The sequence below is a fragment of the Jaculus jaculus genome, chromosome 18 (genome assembly GCF_020740685.1).
Source record: "Jaculus jaculus isolate mJacJac1 chromosome 18, mJacJac1.mat.Y.cur, whole genome shotgun sequence".
Taxonomy (NCBI): Eukaryota; Metazoa; Chordata; class Mammalia; order Rodentia; family Dipodidae; genus Jaculus; species Jaculus jaculus.
In genome coordinates this window covers 63,668,681-63,690,385 of record NC_059119.1, presented here as the reverse complement: position 1 = coordinate 63,690,385, position 21,705 = coordinate 63,668,681, and the positions used below count along the sequence as shown (strand labels likewise).

Sequence of the window (21,705 nt, the reverse complement as noted above, 5' to 3'; positions counted from 1 at the left end):
GATTCATGTGCCACCTTGTGCATCTGGCTTACTTGGGTACTTGGAAATTGAGCCTGCATCCTTAGCCTTTGCAGGCAAATGCCCTAACCATCAAGCCATCTCTCCAGCCCCAGCCATAGGTTTTGAGAGTTTGTTTTGCAGTGCCCATTAGCAATAATACAAAGTGCCTTCCCTGTCAGGGATCTCAGTCATCACCTTCAAACTAAGGCGTTGTAGTGGACAAGTTAGGGTTTTGTTCTAACAGCAGATATTGAGAATGACAAATATTGGCACTGTGTAGCCCAGGCTGGCCTCAAACTTGCTGTACTCCTGCCTCAGCCTTCTAAGTGCTAAGGGTACATTCATGGACCACCACTCCCAACATAGCAGGTTTACATTACCCTTCTCATGGGTACCTAAGTGAAACCACTTTCACTAAATTTTAGTTGCTTCCTCTCTCCCACTCCATTGTATTTCAGCTCTTTTGTTTTATAACTTATGTGAAAGAGGTTAATTTTTTTATTTTAGGTGTTTTTTGGGGGAGAGGTTCTCTTTTGTGTTTTAAGGTAGTGTTTCACTGTAGCCCAGGCTAATATGGAATTCACTGTGTAGTCTCAGGGTGGCCTCAGACTCATGGCAAATCTCCTATGTTGGCCTCCCCAGTGCTAGGATTAAAGGCATGTGCTACCACACCCAGCTAATTTTTTTACTTATTTTATTTATTTGCAAGGAGAGGAAGAATGAGAAAGAGTATACCACAGCCTCTTTCTACTGCAAACAAAATCCAGATGTTCATCTGGATTTACACGGGCACTGGGGAATCAAACCTAGGCCATCAGGCTTTGCAAGCCAGCACCTTTAACTGCTGAGCTATCACTACAGTTCAAGGTGAATTCTTTCTATTTGCTAGAGCTAATGAGTAGTTTGCCTAGCATACACAAGGCTCTAGGTAACATCCCCAACACTCCAATCAATCAATAAATTAATCCCTCTGGATAGAATTAATGAATGGTCAGTCATAAATAGATCCATTTCCATCCTATCTACAAGTTTTTTTATTTATGACAAACTTGGGGAAAAGATTTTTTAGTAAACAAAAAAGATAGGGACAATATTATAATCAAGAGCAAGGTTAAGCCAGGCATGGTGGCATACAACTTTAATTCCAGCACTTAGGAGGATCTCTGTGAGTTCAAGACCAGCCTGGAACTGCAGAGTGAGTTTCTGGGCTAGAATGAGACCCTACCTTGAAAAAAAGCAAACCAAAACAAAAAAGAATGAGACTAGCAAAGGTTTCTATGGTTAAGAACACAGGCTTTGGCCAGGCGTGGTGGCACACACCTTTAATCCCAGCACTCGGGAGGCAGAGGTAGGAGGATTGCTATGAGTTTGAGGCCACCCTGAGACTCCATAGTGAATTCCAGGTCAGCCTGTGCTAGAGTGAGACCCTACCTCGAAAACCAAAAAAGAAAAAATAATAATAATAATACAGGCTTTGGACTCAGACTCCCATGTAAGATCTCTCATTGTTCCTTATTATGTAACTAACACTAGGTAATTATTAATCCTCTCTAAATCTTAGCTGATCATTTGGAAAATGGGGATCCCAGTAGAAATTGGCAGGGTTATTGAGATTACAAAGATTGTTAGCAGCTGAGGAGTAGTCAGGATTCTGTGTCCTTAGCTCCCTGAATGAACTTCTTAGATCCTTACAATTTTTTTTTCTGAAGTAAAAATTAATATGTAACACATGAAAACATTCCCTTTGTTAGAAAAAGCATTTCTGGGGAAGAAGATGATGACGAGCCTGATTGTGGTGATGGGGAACAACACTGGCCAGGTGGACAAGGGCCTTCCCTTGTTTCTGACTCTGAGCCTTGGGAGTATACTGGCTCCCACACAGCACAGCCGCGTGTTCCAGAGATTGCCGTCTCACCATTTGCAGTGCATAAACTTTCCAGGTAATTGTATTACCTCCAGAAGTTGGGGGAGAATTCAAGACAGCTGCATCATATACCCAATTGCTCTTCATTGTGGGTGGTGGTGTTGTTGTTGTTGTTTTTGTTTTTCAAGGCAGGGTCTCGCTGTAGCCCGGGCTGACCTGGAATTCACTATGTAGTCATAGGGTGGCCTCGAACTCACAGCAATCCTCCTACCCCTGCCTTCTGAGCGCTGGGATTAAAGGTATGCGTCACCACACCCGTCACAAGAGATGGTTTTTAAAATTTTTATTTATTTACTAGCCACTGCAAACAAGCTCCAGATGCATGCACCACCTTGTGCATCTGACTTGATGTGGGTCCTGGGGAGTCAAACGTGGGTACTTTGGCTTTGCAAGCTAGTGCCTTAACCAATAAGCCATCTCTCCAGCCCTTAAAAATTTTTTTTTAATAATTTTATTTTTGTTTATGAGAGAGAGCAGGAGAAAGAGAGAGGGGGCATGCTGGGGCCTCTAGCTGCCGCAGACAAACTCTAAATGCATGTGCCATCTTGTGCATTTGTCTTACGTGGGTCCTGGGGAGTTGAGCCTGGGTCCTTTGGCTTTGCAGACAAATGCCTTAACTGCTAAGCCATCTCTCCAGACCATTTTTTTTTTAAATTTTAAAGAGATGCTTTCTTCAAATGTAGGCTTTCCCTGAGTGTAGGCATGACTTGATACGGTGCATGTAAGTGACTTCCTCAGTGACTGAAGCCCCTCCTCATGGCCATCATGCTCTGCCCTTGGCAGGTACGGCTTCCACACTGAGCGCTGCCATGCGGCCCTGGGGGCCTGTGATGGGGACATGGGGGCGGCACTAGAGCTGCTGCTCAGCCAGTGCTTCTCGGAGAGATTCGGAGAGAGGATGAAGGTCTCGGAGGCAGCTGGCCACGCGCGCTGGGACGAGTGTGTGGAGCAGAGACAGGAAGAAGCACTTGCTCTCAAGTCAATATGTGGGGAGAAATTTATAGAAAGAATTCAGAACCGAGTCTGGACCATTGGATTGGAACTGGAGTATTTAACAAAACAATTCTGCAAGTCCAAGCAAAAGGAAAGTGCCAAAAATGTACAGGACACTTCACCTGAAACCTGTAAATTTTACCTCAAAGGAAATTGTAAATTTGGATCAAAATGCAAATTCAAACACGAAGTGCCCCCAAATCAAATTGTTGGAAGAGCAGAAAGAATTGTCGATGATTCTCATCTCAATGCTGAGGAAGATGCACCTTTTTTATATGAGCTTGAGATTCGATTTTCTAAGGACCACAAATACCCCTATCAAGCTCCCCTTGTGGCGTTTTATTCCACCAATGAGAATCTACCTCTGGCTTGTCGTTTACATATCTCTGAATTTCTTTTTGGCAAGGCCTTGACACTTGCAAAAACTTCAGAACCTGTTGTATATTCCTTGATAACACTTTTAGAGGAAGAGTCAGAAATTGCCAAGTTACTAACAAATACCCATCACAAATATAGTGTCCCGCCTGTGAACTTCGTGCCAGTCCCTTCTGGGATGAGGATAAATAATCCTGCCTGCTGTAAACCTGTGATTCCAAATAATTCTTTTCTTTCAAGTCAAATTCCAGAAGGTATGTAAGGCATTGGTCTTAGGGGCAAGAAGAGGGATGCTATTAGGGATGATAGGGGGCTGGAGAGATGGCTTAGTGGTTAAGGCACATGCCTGTGAAGCCTAAGGACTCAGGTTTGATTCTCCAGGTCCCATGTAAGCCAGATGCACAATGGTAGCACATGCATCTGGAGTTTGTTTGCAGTGGCTAGAGGCCCTGGCATGCCCATTCTTTCTGTCCCTTTCTAAATAAACAAATAAAAATAAAATCTTAAAAAAAAAAAAAAAGAATAATAGATCTGGCCTGGAGGGATGGCTTACTGGTTAAGGCACTTGCCTACAAAGCCAAAGGACCCAGGTTCAGTTCCACAGTACCTGCGTAAACCAGATGTACAAGAAAGAGGGCATGTGCATCTGGAGTTCATTTGCAGTGGCTAGAGGCCCTGGCATGCCCATTCTCTCTGTCTATCTCCTCTCTGTGTCTCTTTCTCTCTCTCTCTGCTTGCAAATAAATAAATTAATTAACTTAAATTAAAAAAAAAAAAAAGAATGAGCTGAGCATGGTGGCATACGTCTTTAATCCCAGCCCTTGGGAGGCAGAGGTAGGAGGATCATGGTGAGTTTGAGGCCACCCTGAGACTGCATAGTAAATTCCAGGTCAGCCTGAGCTACAGTGAGACCCTACCTTGAAAAACGAAAAACAAAATTTTTTAAAGATAGATCCGCTGGGCGTGGTGGCATGTGCCTTTAATCACAGCACTCAAGAGACCCAGGTAGGAAAATGGCCATGAGTTCAAGGCCAACTTGAGAATGAAACAACATAGTGAATTACAGGCTACCCTGGGCTATAGTGAAACACTACCTCAAAAAAAAAAAAAAAAAAAAGAAAGAAAGAAAAAAAGTGACAAGAATCTTATGAACTATAATCATGATTGATTTTTGTGAATCTCATTTGTGTTGCTATATTTAGGCTCCCTGAATTGAAAGTTTGGGGTGAGCCAGGTGTGGTGGTGCACGCCTTTAATCCCAGCACTTGGGAGGCAGAGGTGGGAGGATCATCGAGAGTTCGAGGCCACCCCGAGACTACATAGTTAATTCCAGGTCAGCCTAGACCAGAGTGAGACACTACCTCAAAAAACCAAAAAAATAAATAAATATAAAAGAAAGTTTGGGGTGATGTGTAAGTTTATTTTAACTATATAGAATCTGAGGCTTTAAGGCATTGTCTCAGAAAATCTGTTTCATTTAATTTGCTTTCACATATTAACTTCTATACTGTGTACACTGTCCACACCCTCTTGTTTTTAGAATTCTCAGGTAATATTTGCTGAAATAAGGTTGCCTTTATGAATCCCAGAATCATTAAATAAATGTTTATTCAGCTTCTGGCATTATCCCCATCTGGGTTTGTCATGTAGATTCTTTTTAATATTTTTTATTTTTATTTATTTTTTATTTTATTTTATTTTATTTTTTTTGTTGTTCATTTTTTATTTATTTATTTGAGAGCGACAGACACAGAGAGAAAGACAGATAGAGGGAGAGAGAGAGAATGGGCGCGCCAGGGCTTCCAGCCTCTGCAAACGAACTCCAGACGCGTGCGCCCCCTTGTGCATCTGGCTAACGTGGGACCTGGGGAACCGAGCCTCGAACCGGGGTCCTTAGGCTTCACAGGCAAGCGCTTAACTGCTAAGCCATCTCTCCAGCCCTATTTATTTATTTGAGACAGAGGGAAAGAGAGAGAATGGGCATACCAGGGTATCCAGCCACTGAAAATAAAGTCCAGACACATGTGCCACCATGTGCATCTGGCTTACATGGGTCCTGGAGAATCGAACCTGGATCCTTTGGCTTGGTAGAAAAGCACCTTAACCACTAAGCCATCTTTCCAGCACAAGATATCATCTTACTATGTAGATAGTCTGCACTTTGTTGGTTAGTCCATCATTTGATAAACATCTAGGTTGTTTCATGCCATTGAGTTTCGGAGAAGCCTGCAAATAGTGAAACATTCAGTGTTAATTCCTTGAATGTTGATTCTTTATATTTTGGTTTTTTTTTTTTAAATACTAGGTATGTATTTATTTGCAAGGAGAGAGAGAACTGGCAAACCAGGGCCACTAGCCACTGCAAACAAACTCCAGATGCATGTGCCACTTTATGCATCTGGTTTACGTGGGTCCTGGAGAATCGAACCTGGATTGTTAGGTTCTGTAGGCAAGCACCTTACCTCTAAGCCATTTCTCTAGCCCTGATTCTTTATTTTTAATTTGGTTTAACAGTACCACTTATCTGTGAGTAAAGCTTATTTGAAGGTTCGTTTTAGTTCTTTCACAGTAGGATATTGAAAGGAAGAAGCTTGCTTTATTCAAGCTCTGGTTTTTCACTAGTTTATGATTTCATATTACTTTGTCACACAGTGACTATCTCCCTTTTCTGAAGAAAGGGCAAATTGAACATATCTGCTTCTATTCCATTCAAGTTGAAGAGATGTCAGACCCCGAGGAGGAAGCAGGTGGGGATGAAGGCCCTGCACCAGTCTTGGTGGAGAATGAAAGCTACGCAAATCCAAAGAAAAAGATTGACAAAAGATCTGACTGGCAGGCAAAACCACTACATGCTGAAAACGGTAAAATCTGCAAACAGTTCCGAATGAAACAGGTACAGTATGGCAAGAAGATGCTCCCTGATGTCTGGATGAATGCATGGGGAGTCAGCAGGCGTGTTGTTTCTCTCTGAGGGGTTAAAATCGTTTCCTTCTTTCTTTTCTCTGTTGTTCCTTCCTTCCCTCCCTCCCTTCTCTTTTATTTCTTTTTTTTTTTTTTTTTTTGGTTTTTCAAGGTAGGGTCTCACTCTAGCCCAGGCTGACCTGGAATTCACTATGGAGTCTCAGGGTGGTCTCGAACTCATGGCAATCCTCTTACCTCTGCCTTCCGAGTGCTGGGATTAAAAGTGTGAGCCACCACGCCTGGCTTCTTTGGCATTTTAGTACAGGATCTCTCTATGTAGCCATAGCTACACCACCCCCTGCCCAAGAACTTAAAAGATTTCTACATGCCACAGCAAACTTGAGTGCTTGTGCTCAATGGTTTGGAGAAACTCTACTGAAAAATATCAAATGCATATCCATATATACACATATGTCATATTCTGAGTCATATGCCTTTGGTACTATGATAGATAATATAATATTTGAAAGAAGTATTCTGTGATTTATGTTAGAAAATTTCTGTCTAGGGCTGGAGGAATGTCTTAGTGGTTAAGGCACTTGCCTGCAAAACCAAAGGATCCAGGTTCAATTCTCCAGGACCCACGTAAACCAGATGGACAAAGGGGCAAACACATCTGGAGTTCATTTACAGCAGCTGGAGGCCCTGGCATGGTCATTCACTCCCTCTATCTCATGCCAGAGGTAGTAAAATGACAAACCAGGAGTCAAGCCAAGTCTCTGATTCAGAAACTCATGTTTTTACCACATTGATGTAAAGATTATTTTAAAAGTAACCATAAGTAAATTATGAGGGCCTAGTTAGATGTAGGGCAGAAGTGATTTATTTAATGAGCTTGGGAATTAGATTAAATGCTATTTAAGGGCCCTTCTAGTTTTAAAGTTCTGTTATTTTAATTTGTTGCATATTATAACACTATCAGCTATGTAATGCAATGCCCATAAATCATCAAGATGTATATAGTCATAGTACAAATTAGATGGTAGAGATAAAAATTCCTATAGTCAAGTTGGCCATGGTGGTACATGCCTTTAATCCCAGCACTCAGAAGGCTGAAGTAGGAGGTTTTCTGTGAGTTCAAGGCCAGCCTGGGACTGCAGAGTGAGTTTCAGGTCAGCCTTGGCTAGAGTGAGAGCCTACCTCAGCATTCTCTACCATACGAATGCAGCTGAAACTATAAACTCTTACTTATTCAAATACGGCCATATCTTTTCATTAAAAAATTTTTTTGAATCAGGGTCTCAAGTACTAGGATTAAAGGTGTGTACCACCATACCAGGCTAAAACACTTTTTTCTTTAAATATTGTTAGAGGTGCTGGAGAAATGGCTTAGCAGTTAAGGTGCTTGCCTACAAAGCCTGACAACCCTCATTCAATTCCCCAGTGCCTATGTAGAGCCAGATGCGCAAAGTGGCACATGCATCTAGAGTTCATTTGCAGTGGCTAAAGACCCTGGTGTACCCATTCTCTCTTCCTCCCTTTCTCTCCTCTCTCTCTGTCTTTCTCTGGTACAAATAAACTAACTAAATTTTTTTCAAGGTATGGTCTTACTCTAGCCCAGATTGACCTGGAATTTACTGTATAGTCTCAGGCTCCCTCAAGCTTCACAGTGATCCTCCTGCCTCTGCCATCTCTACCATGCCTGGCTCTTTAAATATTTTTATTTATTCATTTCAGAGAGACAGGGAAGGAGAGAGATGGAGAAAGTAAGCATGGGCGCTCCAGGGCTGCTTACTGCTGCAAACAAACTCCAGATTGCATGTGCATCTGGCTTTACGTGAACACTGGGGAATCAAACCCAGGTCATCAGGCTTTACAAGCAAGCACCTTTAACCACTGAGCAATCTCTCCAGCCCTAAATTTTTTGTTTTGTTTTTTCAAGGTAGGGTCTTGCTCTAGCCCAGGTAGACCTGGAATTCACTATGGAGTCTGAGGGTGGCCTCCAACTCTGGGTAGTCCTACCTCTGGGTGATTTTTGGTGATTGACCAAAAAGAACCCTTAAGCAAATGCTCTTAATACTGATCTAGGAAAATTTTTGATATGATGTAGAGCTGTGTTGTCTGCTGTAAAGCTCCTAGCCACCTTTGGATCTTTAAAATTAGATAAGCCCATTAAAATAAATGAGTTCCTCAGAAACACTACATACATGCCAAGGACTCAGTGGTCAAATGTGGATGGAAGTTACTTTATTGGACATCTTAGATATGAAACATTTCTGTAGTCACTGAAAACTTCATTGTATAGAGTTGCTACACAAACTCTTACTAGGAAGAGCTAGATAGATGGTAAGCAAGAGGGATTTATTTCACCTATCTTTTAGTTTCTTTTGTAACAGAATATAGTATGGATGCCGGGCGTGGTGGTACACGCCTTTAATCCCAGCACTCAGAAGGCAGAGGTAGGAGGATCGCTGTGAGTTCAAGGCCAGCCTGAGACTACATAGTGAATTCCAGGTCAACCTGGGCTAGAAGAAGACCCCATTTCAAAAAGAAAAAAAGGAAAAGAAAAATGGTATGGATTCTATGCTAATTCTGTTTAAGTAGCCAGCCTTCTGACTAATGCCATCTGCCTCCAGCTCTGATAAATCTGAGCTGCTGTGAGAGCAGATTGTTACAGAAAGAGCAGAAAGGGTACATCAAACTGTGGGCTTCAGAATTCAGAGTTGTGTGAAAGCTAATTTAAAAGTAACTCAACTGCTATCATATCCTTGATTTTATTTAGGCTTCTGGACACTTCCACTCAATTCTGCAAGAGAGACGGTCGCTTCCTGCTTGGGAGGAAAGAGAAACCATCCTTAAATTGTTGAGCAAGCACCAGGTGGTTGTCATAAGTGGTATGACCGGGTAAGGAATTAATTTATTTTTAATGCAGATTTCATATACGATAGGTACACTAGTTATCCTAACCATTTCCTTTTTTGTTTTGTTGTTGCTGTTGTTTTTTCCAGGTAGGGTCTCACTGTAGCCCAGACTGACCTGGAATTCACGATGTAGTCTGAGGGTGGCCTCCTCGAACTCATGGCAATCCTCCTACCTCTGCCTCCTGAGTGCTGGGATTAAGGCAGTGTATCATCATGCCCGACTTTATCCTAACCATTTCTACTGTTTAAAAAAAAATTAACTTTTTATTTATTTACTTGAGAGAGAGAGAATGGTCATGCCAGGGCCTCCAGCCCCTGCAAACAAACTCCAGACTCATGCACCCCCTTGTGCATCTGACTTACATGGGTCCTGGAGAGTTGAACCAGGATCCTTCGGCTTTGTAGGCAAATGCCTTAACTGCTAAGCCATCTCTCCAGCCTTTTTTTTTTTTTTTTTTTTTTTTTTAGGAGAAGCTGGGCGTGGTGGCACATGCCTTTAATCTCAGCACTTGGGAAGCAGATGTAGAATTGATGTGTGTTGAAGGCCACCCTGTGACTACATGTTGAATTCCAGGTCAGCCTGGGCTAAAGTGAGACCCTACCTCGAAAAACTACAAAAAAAATACTTTTATGAGAGACAGAGAGGGAATTGGCACACCAGGGCCTCCATCCACTGCATTTGAACTCCAGACTCTTGTGCCACCTGTGTGCATGTATGACCTTGCATGCTTGATAGCCTTGTGCATCTGGCTTACGTAGGATCTGGAGAGTCAAACATGGGTCCTTACACTTTCACAGGCAAATGCCTTAACCACTAAGCCATCTCTCCTGCCCTCTATTTTTTTAAATACTTTTTTATTATTTGAGAGAGAGAGAGAGAATGGGTGTGCCAGAGCCTCTAGCCACTGCAAAGGAACTCCACATGTATGTGCCACCTTGTGCCTCTGACTTAAATGGGTATTGGGGAATCAAATCTGGGTCCTTAGGCTTTACAGGCAAGTGCCTTAGACACTAAGCCATCTCTCCAGCACCCATTTCTACCTTTTTTTTGTTTGTTTGTTTTTTGAGGTAGGGTCTCAGTTTAGCTCAGGCTGATCTGGAATTCTCCACGTAGTCTCAGGGTGGCCTCAAGTTCACAGTGATCATCCTACCTCTGCCTCTCAAGTGCTGGGATTAAAGGCATGCACCACCATACCCGGCTCCATTTCTACTTAAGAAAAAGAAAACATTTTATTTATTCAAGAGGGAGGGAGAGAAAGAGAATGGGCATACCAGGGTTTCTAGCCACTGCAAACAAACTCCAGACGCCTGTGCTACCTTGTCCATCTGGCCTATGTGAGTCCTGGGAAATTGAACCTAGGTCCTTTGCCTTTGCAGGCAAGTGCCTTAATCGCTAAGCCATCTCTCCAGCCCTCCCCCCCTTTCTACTTTTTAGAAACCTGTAGCTGGTGCCCTTCACTTTCATTCCTGTCGAATATCAAGTAATATTCCATATAGGTAGTTGTTACCACTTCTGTAGCCCCAGAGCCAAACTTTAGACATCCAAAACAGTTCAAAAATTCATCTAGGAATTTTTGGACATGTACAACTAACTCTGCCTTGAGACAATTTTATGAGAAAAGTTTTAGCTACAGACTTATTTAACAAGGCCCATTTTTAAATTTAAAGGATAGTTCTAGAACATTTAATTTGAAAGCTGTTCATCTTCTGAATTTATTTTTGTTTTCTTAAAGCTTTTGTTTTCTTTTACCAACTTGTTAACACATTTTTTTTTCCCTGTTTTACAGTCTCCATGTTATACAGACTTATTTAGCAAGGCAGTTTGTAGGCTTAATCTAGTGCTTTATTCAGGAATACACAATGAATAATGATATTTGTGCCCAGACTCACTAATAAAGTAGTAATTTTTTGTCTTTGAATTTCTTTTTTTTTTTTTCTTTTTTTGGTTTTTCGAGGTAAGGTTTCACTGTAGTCCAGGCTGACCTGGAATTCACTCTCTAGTCTCAGGGTGGCCTCAAACTCACAGCCGTCCTTCTACCTCTGCCTCCCAAGTGCTGGGATTAAAGGTGTGAGCCACCATGCCTGGCTAGAATTTCTTATGTTTATAGCCAACTCCATATACACCAAAGAGGAAAATATAAAATATTTGAATCATTAGCTAACATTCCTTTTCTTTAAACTTTATATTTATAGTTCATATTCCTAGAGACATTTCTAGAGCCCAATCTTCAATCTCCATTCGTCCTTATTTTTTAGGTGATGATAAAATATCATTTGCTCTCCCTACTAATGTGAGTACAAATTCCCAGCAGCCTAGTGACTCAGTCAGGGGCTTTTATGGAAGATAGATGATACTGATCACTGCTTATTCCATGTAGCCTTACCACTCGTCACTATCTGGGGTTGCTGTGTTAACTTGAAAACTTCATTTTAGGACTCCTTTGTTTCAACATACAGATGTGGAAAAACCACACAGATTCCACAGTTTATTCTGGATGATTCTCTGAACGGGCCACCTGAGAAGGTGGCGAACATCATCTGTACACAGCCCCGACGAATATCTGCCATCTCTGTTGCTGAACGCGTTGCTAAGGAACGAGCAGAAAGAGTGGGTCTGACTGTGGGATACCAGATTCGGTTAGAAAGTGTCAAGGTTCGTATGCTCTGCTTGTTTCCTGGTAATAGAATCTGGAGGACCTGGAAATACATGGGTAATTTGGGATATATTTTGCAATTTATTTGAAGTTAACACCTTCAGCCAAGCATGGTGGCACACACCTTTAATCCCAGCATTTGGGAGGCAGGGGTAGGAGAATCACTGTAAATTCGAAGCCACCCTGAGACTACAGAGTGAATTCCAGGGCAGCCTGGATTAGAATGAGACTCTACCTCAAAAAAAAAGAAAAAAAAAAAAAAAAGAACACCTTTAGTCAGGCTGAAGTCCTTTTAGAAATATTTTGATAGAATTCTTTCTTTTTTATTATTAATATTTTTATTTGTAAGTAGAGAGAGAGAGAATGGGCACACCAGGGCCTCTTGCCATCACACACTCCAGACACATGCACCACTTTGTGCATCTATTTTACATGGGTACTGGGGAATGAAACCCAGGCTGTTGGGCTTTGCAAACAAGTGTCTTTAACCACTGAGCCATCTCTCCAACCCAAAAGAACTCTTTTTCTGTTTGTTTGTTTGTTTTTAGTTTTACATGGTAGGGTCTCACTCAAGCTTAAGCTGACCTGGAATTCACTATGTAGTCTCAGGCTAGCCTCGAACTCACAGTGATCCTCCTACCTCTGCCTCCCGAGTGCTAGGATTAAAGGCATGTGCCACTACGCACAGCTCAGAACTCTTTTTTTTTTGGTTTTTCAAGGTAGGGTCTCACTCTGGTCCAGGCTGACCTGGAATTAACTCTGTAGTCTCAGGGTGGCCTTGAACTCACGGCGATCCTCCTACCTCTGCCTCCCGAGTGCTGGGATTAAAGGTGTGCGCCACCACACCCGGCCAGAACTCTTAATTATACCAAATTTCCTTAATGTAGGCTCGTAATGCTTTAGTAGCAGAAGTGATCTGACCTAGTAACGCTAAGACTAATTGAGAATTGATTGCATCAGTCACTTAAAAAGTGCTTTAGGCCAGGTATGATGGTGCACACCTTTAGTCCCAGCACTCAGGAGGAAGAGGTAGGAGGATCGTCATGGGTTTGGGGCTACCCTGAGACTATAGAGTGAATTCTGGGTTAGTCTGAGCCAGAGCAAGACCCTACCTCAAAAAAAACAAAAAAAGGGGGGGGCTTCAGGAGCTGGGCATGGTGGCACTGGGGAGGCAGAGGTAGAAGGATCACCATGAGTTCAAGGCCACCGTGAGACTACATAGTGAATTCCAGGTCAGCCTGGACTACACTGAGATCCTACCTTGAAGAATTATTTATTTGCAAGCAGAAAGAAACAGAGAGAGAGAATGGGCATGCCAAGGTCTTTAGCTACTACAAGCAAACTCCAGATACATGTGCCACTTTGTGCATCTAGCTTTACATAGGTACTGGGGACTTGAACCCTAGTCATTAAGCTTTGCAAGCAAGCACCCTAACCACTGATCAATCTCTCCGGCCCCTATTTTTTTTTATATATAAGCAGGGTTTCCCTCTATCCCAAGTTGACTTAAAACTCTAAAGTCAGTCTGGCCTTCAGTTCATGTCAATTCTCCTACCTCAGTTTCCCAAGTGCTGAGGTTAAAGGTGTGTACCACCACGCCTGGCTTAAACTTAAAATTTTAATACAAAGCAGAAATGGTTTTATTGTTGTCCTCATCAAGGAGCTTTTAGGTTGCCGGGTGTTGTAGCGCACGCCTTTAATCCTAGAATCTGGGAGGCAGAGGCAGGAGGATTGCCGTGGGTTCGAGGCCACCCTGAGACTCCATAGTGAATTCCAGGTCATCCTGGGCCAGAGTGAGACCTTACCTCAAAAAAAAAAAAAAGAAGAAGAAGAAGAAGCTTTCAGGGCTGGAGAGATGGCTTAGCATTTAAGCACTTGCCTGTGAAGCCTGAGGACCCCAGTTCGAGGCTTGATTCCCCAGGACGCATATTAGCATATTAGATGCACAAGGGGTCGCACACATCTGGAGTTTGTTTGCAGTGGCTGGAGGCCCTGACGTGCCCATTCTCTCTCTCTCTCTCTCTCTCTCTCTCTCTCTCTCTCTCTCTCTCTCCTTCTTTCTCTCTGTCTGTTGTTCTCAAATAAATAAATAAATAAAAATAAACAAAAAAAATTTTAAAAAGAAGCTTTCAGGCTGAGCATGGTGGCGCACGCCTTTAATCCCAGCACTTGGGAGGCAGAGGTAGAAGGATCGCCATGAGTTCAAGGCCAGCCTGGGCTAGAGCAAGACCCTGCCTCAAAAAAAAAAAAAAGGAAGCTTTTCAGTTATTTATGTTTCATATTAAATGGAACTGCTGGTGTTTCCAATATTCCATATGCCCAATCAATTCTACTTGCTAGTAAATATTTGTTTTTTTCAAAAATTTCAATAATGCTTGACATTGTCGTTTTATATGTCAGTCCTCAGCCACCAGGCTGTTGTACTGCACCACGGGAGTGCTGCTGAGAAGGCTCGAAGGGGATGCAGCTCTGCATGGAGTCACCCATATCATTGTTGATGAAGTCCACGAGAGGACAGAGGAAAGGTAAAATGAGGGTTTTTCCATGAACACCCACTCCTGTAAAGTACAGATGTGATGCAAGAATTCTGTTCTGCATCCAGTTGACTTTCATAGAGCCTGTAATGATAATTTGCCACAGGGTGGGCTAAATTAGAGCTTTCTTAATATCCAAGTTCTATGACACTGAAAATGGTTGAGAGCACATGTTCATAAGTGGGAGTCAGCCTGTTGAAGTAGAAGGGGTACTGCCCACTCTGGGCATCATGCTGGGCTGAATACAATTTGGCATCTGTAAGTAGAAGTGGTAGTGCACGCCATCACTCGTGCATTGGTCAGTGTGTACTTCTCTCTCTGACCTTTGGTCATTCAAGAAACAGTTGTTCACATATTTATTGGGCCTATGTTAAATGCCCAGTGATATATTGGTAGCTAGAGATACACGGTAAACAAGTATACATGGTCCTCCCTCATTTTTAGTCTGGTAAGAAAAATCAATGATGAAAAAGTAGACAAATCAGACTGGAGAGATGGCTTAGCAGTTAAAGTGCTTGCCTGCAAAGCCAAAGGACTCAGGTTCAATTCCCCAGGACCCATGTATGCCACATATACAAAGTGGCACATATATCTGGAGTTAGTTTACAGGGTTGGAGGCCCTGGTACGTCCATTCTCTTTCTCTCTCTCTGCTTTCTCTCTCTCTGTCTCTCAAATAAATAAAATAAAATATACCAAAAAATATTTTATTAAAAAAGTAAGCAATTAAGTAAGTAATTACAATTGGAGTAGTACGGTGAAGGAACAAACAGGATGCTGTATTTTTGAGGAAGAGACCATAATATGGTCAGATGTTGTATCTCTGAAGAGATGGCATTTACATTGAAAACTGAGCTGTGAAATGGAATCCTGTATGTCAGATGAGGGCAAGGACAGCATACGTGAATATTCCATAGTGGGAATGGGGTGATGAGTTCAGAACAAAAGGAAAACGCTTGCAAAACCTGACAGCCTGAGTTCAATTCTCAAGTACCCACATAAAGCCAGGTGCACAACGTGGCACACGCATCTGGGATTTGCAGTAGCAGGAGGCTCTGGTGCACCCATGTTTGTGTTCTCTCTCCTTTCTGTCTCTCCCTCCCTCCCTCCCTCATTGAGTCAGTATTTTTAAAATGAGCATTACAGCACTCAGGAGGCAGAGGTAGGAGGATCGCTGTGAGTTTGAGGCCACCCTGAGACTACATAGTAAATTCCAGGTTCCAGGTCAGCCTGAGTGAGACCCTACCTCAAAAAAAAAACAAAGAAAGAACATTAGCCACACAAATGAATGACATTAATCATTGTCATGTGGACTGTGCTCTAAAACAGTGAAAAACCAGTGGGAAAAAGGAAGTCCCAGGAAAATTTTGAGAGGACCCAGCTAATAAAATTTTTTTCTTTCTTTCTTTCTTTTTTTTTTGGCGGGGAGTGGGAGTTGGGGGGGTGAGGTAGAGTCTCGCCAGGCTGACCTAGATTTCACTATGTAGTCTCAGGGTGGCCTGGCACTCATGGTGATCCTCCTGCCCGTGCCTTCGTAGTGCTGGGATTAAAGGCTTACATCACCACGTCCAGCATGGTAAAATATTTTTAAGAACTGAACAGGGAAAATAGATAACAAGAAGAATATTAAAAGAAATAAATACACTTAGCTAGGTCTAGTAAATGCATGTGTGTAACCCTAGCACTTGGAAGGTGTAAGCAAGAAGCTCAGGAGTTCAACATCATCCTTGCTACATCCTGAGTTCAGGACCAGCCCCAGTGACAAGATTATCAGTGTCAAAGAAAAAAAAAGAAAAGAAAAAAAATTAAAAGAAAAAAAAGGAAGGAAGGAAAAAAAAAGAGGGCATATGACCTCCTCAGATATAGGCCTTTAACTAGGTTTTTAGTACCAGGCATGAATTTTTTCCCATGGAATGGAACTCAAATCCAGTCAGAGCTCATTTGATTTCCCCGTGGAAATCAAATGATTTGAATGTGAATGCATGTCCCTCGTAGCCTGAGGTAGTTTTGATTAAGCATGCAACTTATGTTCTTAAAAAAAAAAAAAAAGCAGCCGGCTGAAGGAGGTGTCACTGGGGGTGGATCTTTTAGTACAGCCCTCAGGTTTAGAGAGCCAGCTGGACTCTGGCTGTTCATGGTTGCTGGCTGTCTGGTAGTATCTCTGTGCTGTGCCTCTGTGGACATGAGCCAGCTTCTTCCACCACTTACGGGGTTTCCCCTGGAAGTCTGAAATAAACCCTTTCCTCTCATAAGCTGCTTCTGGTCGAGTGCTTCTCCCAGCAATGAGAAAGTAATTGCAACACCCCCAAAACAGACATGCCACCATTGCACCAGTTGGTCCAGGATGCACAGGTCTTTCCAGCATCCTGACAGCTAGTCAACAGAGAGGAGGCTTCCAGCTTGATTTCTCAGTTACTTGCAGCACAAGCATGTGGAATCTTCAGCAGTAGGGTCTTACTATCTAGTTCTGGTGGGAAACCAAGAGCCTTGGCAATGGCCTGAAATGTTTTGCGAGCATCAGGAACCTCCCTGGCCAACAACTTGCTGGAAGGTATCCCAACCTTGCACTGAAATTTTTCTAATAGCAATCTGTGGCTTTGAGATACAGTATTATCTACCTTCACAGGATATTTCTGCCCAAACTCTCTCTTTAGAAAAAAAAAAGTAGGGCTGGAGAGATGGCTTAGCAGTTAAGCGCTTGCCTGTGAAGCCTAAGGACCCCCAATTCAAGGCTCGATTCCCCAGGACCCACGTTAGCCAGATGCACAAGGGGGTGCATGTGTCTGGAGTTAGTTTGCAGTGGCTGGAGGCCCCAGCACACCCATTCTCTCCCCGCCCCCGCCCTCCCCCCCCCCCCGCCTCTTTCTCTGTTGCTCTCAAATAAATAAATAAAAATAAACAACAAAAAAAAGTAGCCGGGCATGGTGGCACATGCCTTTAATCCCAGCACTTGGGAGGCAGAGGTAAGAGGATCACTGTGAGTTCAAGGCCATCCTGAGACCCAGGTCAGCCTAGGCTAGAGTGAGACCCTACCTTGGGGAAAAAAAAAAAAATAGTATATACAAATAATGGTCTGAAGAGATGGCTTAATGGTTAAGGTGCTTGCCTGCAAAGCCTAAGGACCCAGATTTGATTCCCTAGTACTGATGTAAGCCAGATGCACAAGGTGACACATGCATCTGGAGTTCGTTTACAGTGGCTAGAGGCCCTGGTATGTCCATTTTCTCTCTCTGTGTCTCTCTGAAATACATGAAATATTAAAAATATATATTATCAGCTAGTGTAAAATTAGGTTATCATATGGCTTATTCATAACATCTTAAATTTGGTTAACTCTCCTTCCATCCCCCTCCCCACATCCATCCCCTCCCCTCAGGACAACATTAAATCTTAAATGATTATTATATCTGTATGTATTGGCATATATGTTTACTTTGTTAAATACTTTTGAATATTTTATTTATTTATTTGACAGGGAGAGAGAGAGAGAGAGAGAATGGGCGTACCAGGGCCTCCAGCCATTGCAAACGAACTCCAGGTGCCTGTGCACCACCCCCCTTGTGCATCTGGCTAACATGGGTCCTGGGGAATCAATCTTATGTCCTTTGGCTTTGCAGGCAAATGCCTAACCACTAAGCCATCCCTCCAAGAAATACTTTGTTTCCAGACCATTTTTTTCCTTAGAGGAATGATAAGTTAATGAGTATTCATTTAGCACTTTGTCTGGGGAATTGTTTTAGACACTGCAGTAGTGACCAAAAAAGGACAAAACCCTTGTCTTTAGGTATCTTACATTCTATTTATTGAGGGAAGTCCAATAATAAGCAAGATAAATAAGTAAAATACAGAGTATATTAAGAGCTAAGAAAAAAAAAAAGGCAGAAAACAAGACAATATAAAATGCAAAAGCAGTGTGAGGGTGAGAGTGTCATTTGAAATTTTTTGTTTTGGGTTGTTCAAGGTAGGGTCTCTCTCTATCCCAGGCTGACCTGGAATTTGCTGTGTAGTCTCAGGGTGGCCTTGAACTCACAGTAATCCTCCTACCTCTGCTCCCAAGTGCTGGGGTTAAAGGCGTGTGCCACCACACCTGGCTCATTTGAAATTTTTAAGTATTTTATTTTCATTTATTTCTTTATTACACACAGAGAATCTGGTCATGCCAGGGCCTCTAGCCACTGCAGATGAACTCTAGACACACACCCCACCATGTGCATCTGGTGTGTATGGGTTCTACGGAATCAAACCTAGGTCCTTATGCTTCACAGGCAGTCACTTAACCACTAAGCCATCTCTCCAACCCTTATTTGAAGGAAGGCTTTGCTGAAGACAACTTTTGAGTTGAGACTTGAAGGAAGTTAAGGAACCACCTATGTGAGTGGCTGGGAGAATTGATGTAGGCCTGTCATTGACGTGTATAAAGGCCCTGAAATACATGCTTCAAAGATAGCAAGAATGGTGTGCTGAAGCTGAAATGCCAAAAGAAATGAAGGGTGGAGGTTGCAATTACCTTTGCATTGCTAGGTCAAAGCAACTGACCAAAAGCAGCTGATGGAAGGAAAAGTTGTTTATTTTGGCTTACAGTCTCAAGAGGAAGCTCCATGATGCCATCAGGGAAAGATGGTAGAGCAGAGGCTGGGTATCACCTCTTTGCCACAGCAGCTGGCAAACAGCAGCAGGAGAGTGAGCCAAACTCTAGCAAAAGGAGCAGCCTGTAACACCCCTAAGCCTACCCCCAACAACACACCTCCTCCAGCATGGCTCCATCTCCCCAGTTGCCATCAGCTGGGATCAAGCATTCAAAACATGTGAGTTTATGGAGGACACCTAATGTAAACCATCATAGAGATACCAACTGTATCATGGAGGGTTGTGTTATCAAGCACCCTAATGAGGAATTGTTGAAAGATTTTGAGAGCAGAATGGCACAGTCTGATTGACACTTGACAGAAACAGCGGCTGACAGTGAATAGAGCTCAGGGATGAAGTAATGAGACCATTTAGAGAACTGCTGCTCTGCAAGGTGTATCACATCTACAACTTGTTGGGTTTTTGTTGGTTTTCTCTAACACACTGAGGTTTTTATGTCATTATCTAGAGCTCTAGCTTATCTTTTTTTGTGTTTTATGCTGTTCTGGATGTTATAGTTAACCATTTCCCATTGATGCACATTTAGGTAGTTTCTGTTGGTAGTTTCTCACAGTGTTACAAGAATCTTTGTATATGCCTTTCTGTGTACCTGCAAATATCAAGAAAAAGAATGATCAACTTCAGTGATAAATCCCATTTGTATTGTGAATGGTATTGCATGTTTAGTTTACTTGGAAAGAACTGATGTTTTGTTTTGTTTTTTAAATTCTAAATGTTCACATCCAGGAACATGGTACATCTTTCTGAGCTTCATAGTTTTTTTACACATAGGTCTTTACATATTCCTTGTTCCAAATGCACCAAAAGATCACCAGGAATGTGGTGCATGCCTTTAAGCCTGGCATTTGGGAAGTGAGGTAGGAGGATCACTCTAAGTTAGAGATCAACCTGGGACTATATAGAGTGAGTTCCAGTCAGTCTGGCTAGAGTGAATCCCTACCTTGAAAAAGCAACAAAGCAAAAAAACAACTATTATCACCAAATGCACCAAAAGTTCTATCTTATGTTGAATATGTTTGATCCTCAAGCATTGGTTTTATTTCCTGTAGTGACTTCTTGCTGCTAGTTTTGAAGGACATTTTGTTGCAGAGACCAACGCTTCAAGTCATTCTGATGAGTGCAACTTTAAATGCTGAGCTCTTTTCAGAGTACTTCAACTCCTGTCCAGTTATTACTATACCAGGTAATTAAAATGCATGGTTAAGTGTATTCCATCCTTACTTATATGTATCATTTAAATAAACAAATAACTACTTTAAAGCTCATTTGAAGCATGACTAGGTATTTAGACCTCTTTTTAGAGGATAACTGATTCATTTACAACAAATAACATTGTCACTGTATAATGCAATTGATAAGAAGGTAGTATGCCCATTTTGTCAAGTGATTTTACTTTGAGATAGGATCTCGCTGTAGCCCAGGCTGCCCTAGAATTCACTATGTAATCTCAGGGTGACCTCGAACTCACAGTGATCCTCCTCCCTCTGCCTCCAGAGTGCTGGGATTAAAGGGCTGTGCATTAAAGGCATGTGCCACTGCCTGGCTCAGGTGATTTTAATTATTAATTTAATTTTGTATAGGGCTTTTTTTTTTTTTTCCATTGTTTTTATTTTTTTGGTATTTTGAGGTAGGTTCTCACTCTAGCCCAGGCTGACCTTGAATCCACTATGTAGTCTCAGGGTGGCCTCAAAATCATGGCAGTCCTCCTACTTTGGCCTCATAAGTGCTGGGATTAAAGACATGTGCCTCCACACCCAGCTGTTTTTCTTGCTGTTGTTGTTGAAGAGGTAGGTTCTCATTGTAGCCTAAGATGACCTGAAACTCACTCTGTAGTTCTCATGGCGTTGCATAAAACAATAAAACAAGTTGCCTTGGTTCTTTATTTCTAGTATTTCATTGAGTTTAACATCAAAATGTGTGTTTCTAGGGGTAATATGTTGTAGAGAGGGAAGACATGTTTACTAATAGCCTATTTGTTCATTTCTGGATTAGTCTAGATTTCTGTATATTGGACTACTCTGGGAGAAAATAAAATAAATAAAGTTGGATAATCTGTGTTTTCTTTGGGCACTTTCACAATCTCATTGTAGGATTAATTTACCCATATTTAACTTGATTTATCCTTCTGGAATTGATCGATTACCAATGGGACACTGTGGAAACAGTGACTGAAAAGTGATAGCACTATTTGTTCTAGCTGTGAGGATGTTGGCAATAGATGTAAACTAGAAATTATGTTGTATATTAGTTTGAGCCCAGCATAGGCTACAGTGAGACTCTACCTTGAAGAAAAAAAAGAATAAGTTATATGCTAGAATGAATGTGTCAAAAGTTAAAAGTGTTTATATGAGGGAATAGAAGAAAGTGGAAAAAGTGCAACAGGTTAAAAAATCCTGGGCTGGAGAGATGGCTCAGTGGTTAAAGGGCCTGCTTATAAAGTCTTGCTGGTCCAGGTTCAATTCCCCAATGCTCACATAAAGCTAGACACACAAAGCGGAGACCCTGTTGCATTCATACTCTTTCCCCCACCCATCTGTCTGTCTCTAGTCAATAAGTAAATAAACTTATTTTTGGTATTTTGAGGTAGGATCTCACTCTAACCCAGGCTGACCTTGAATTCATTGTCTCAGGCTGCTCTCAAATTCACAGTGATCCTCTTATGTCTGCCCCCTGAGTGTTTTAAAGGTGTGTGCCACATGCCCAGCATAAAGTTGTTTTTTTTTTTTTTGTTTGTTTGTTTGTTTTGTTTTGTTTTTTG

The 21,705-nt window shown here is 42.1% G+C and overlaps 1 protein-coding gene across 5 annotated transcripts in view; it reads left to right on the top strand.

Moving 5' to 3' along the window:
* Nucleotides 1-21,705, top strand: part of Dhx57 (DExH-box helicase 57) — a 79,176-nt gene that overhangs the window by 24,758 nt on the left and 32,713 nt on the right. For all 5 annotated transcript variants that reach the window (XM_045137436.1, XM_004660051.2, XM_045137435.1 and 2 more), the window contains 7 exons: nt 1,752-1,940; nt 2,708-3,546; nt 6,007-6,185; nt 8,976-9,097; nt 11,572-11,767; nt 14,169-14,293; nt 19,997-20,130. In XM_045137436.1, the coding sequence (XP_044993371.1) occupies nt 1,752-1,940; nt 2,708-3,546; nt 6,007-6,185; nt 8,976-9,097; nt 11,572-11,767; nt 14,169-14,293; nt 19,997-20,130 (1,784 nt within the window). The remainder of the gene's footprint in view (nt 1-1,751; nt 1,941-2,707; nt 3,547-6,006; nt 6,186-8,975; nt 9,098-11,571; nt 11,768-14,168; nt 14,294-19,996; nt 20,131-21,705) is intronic.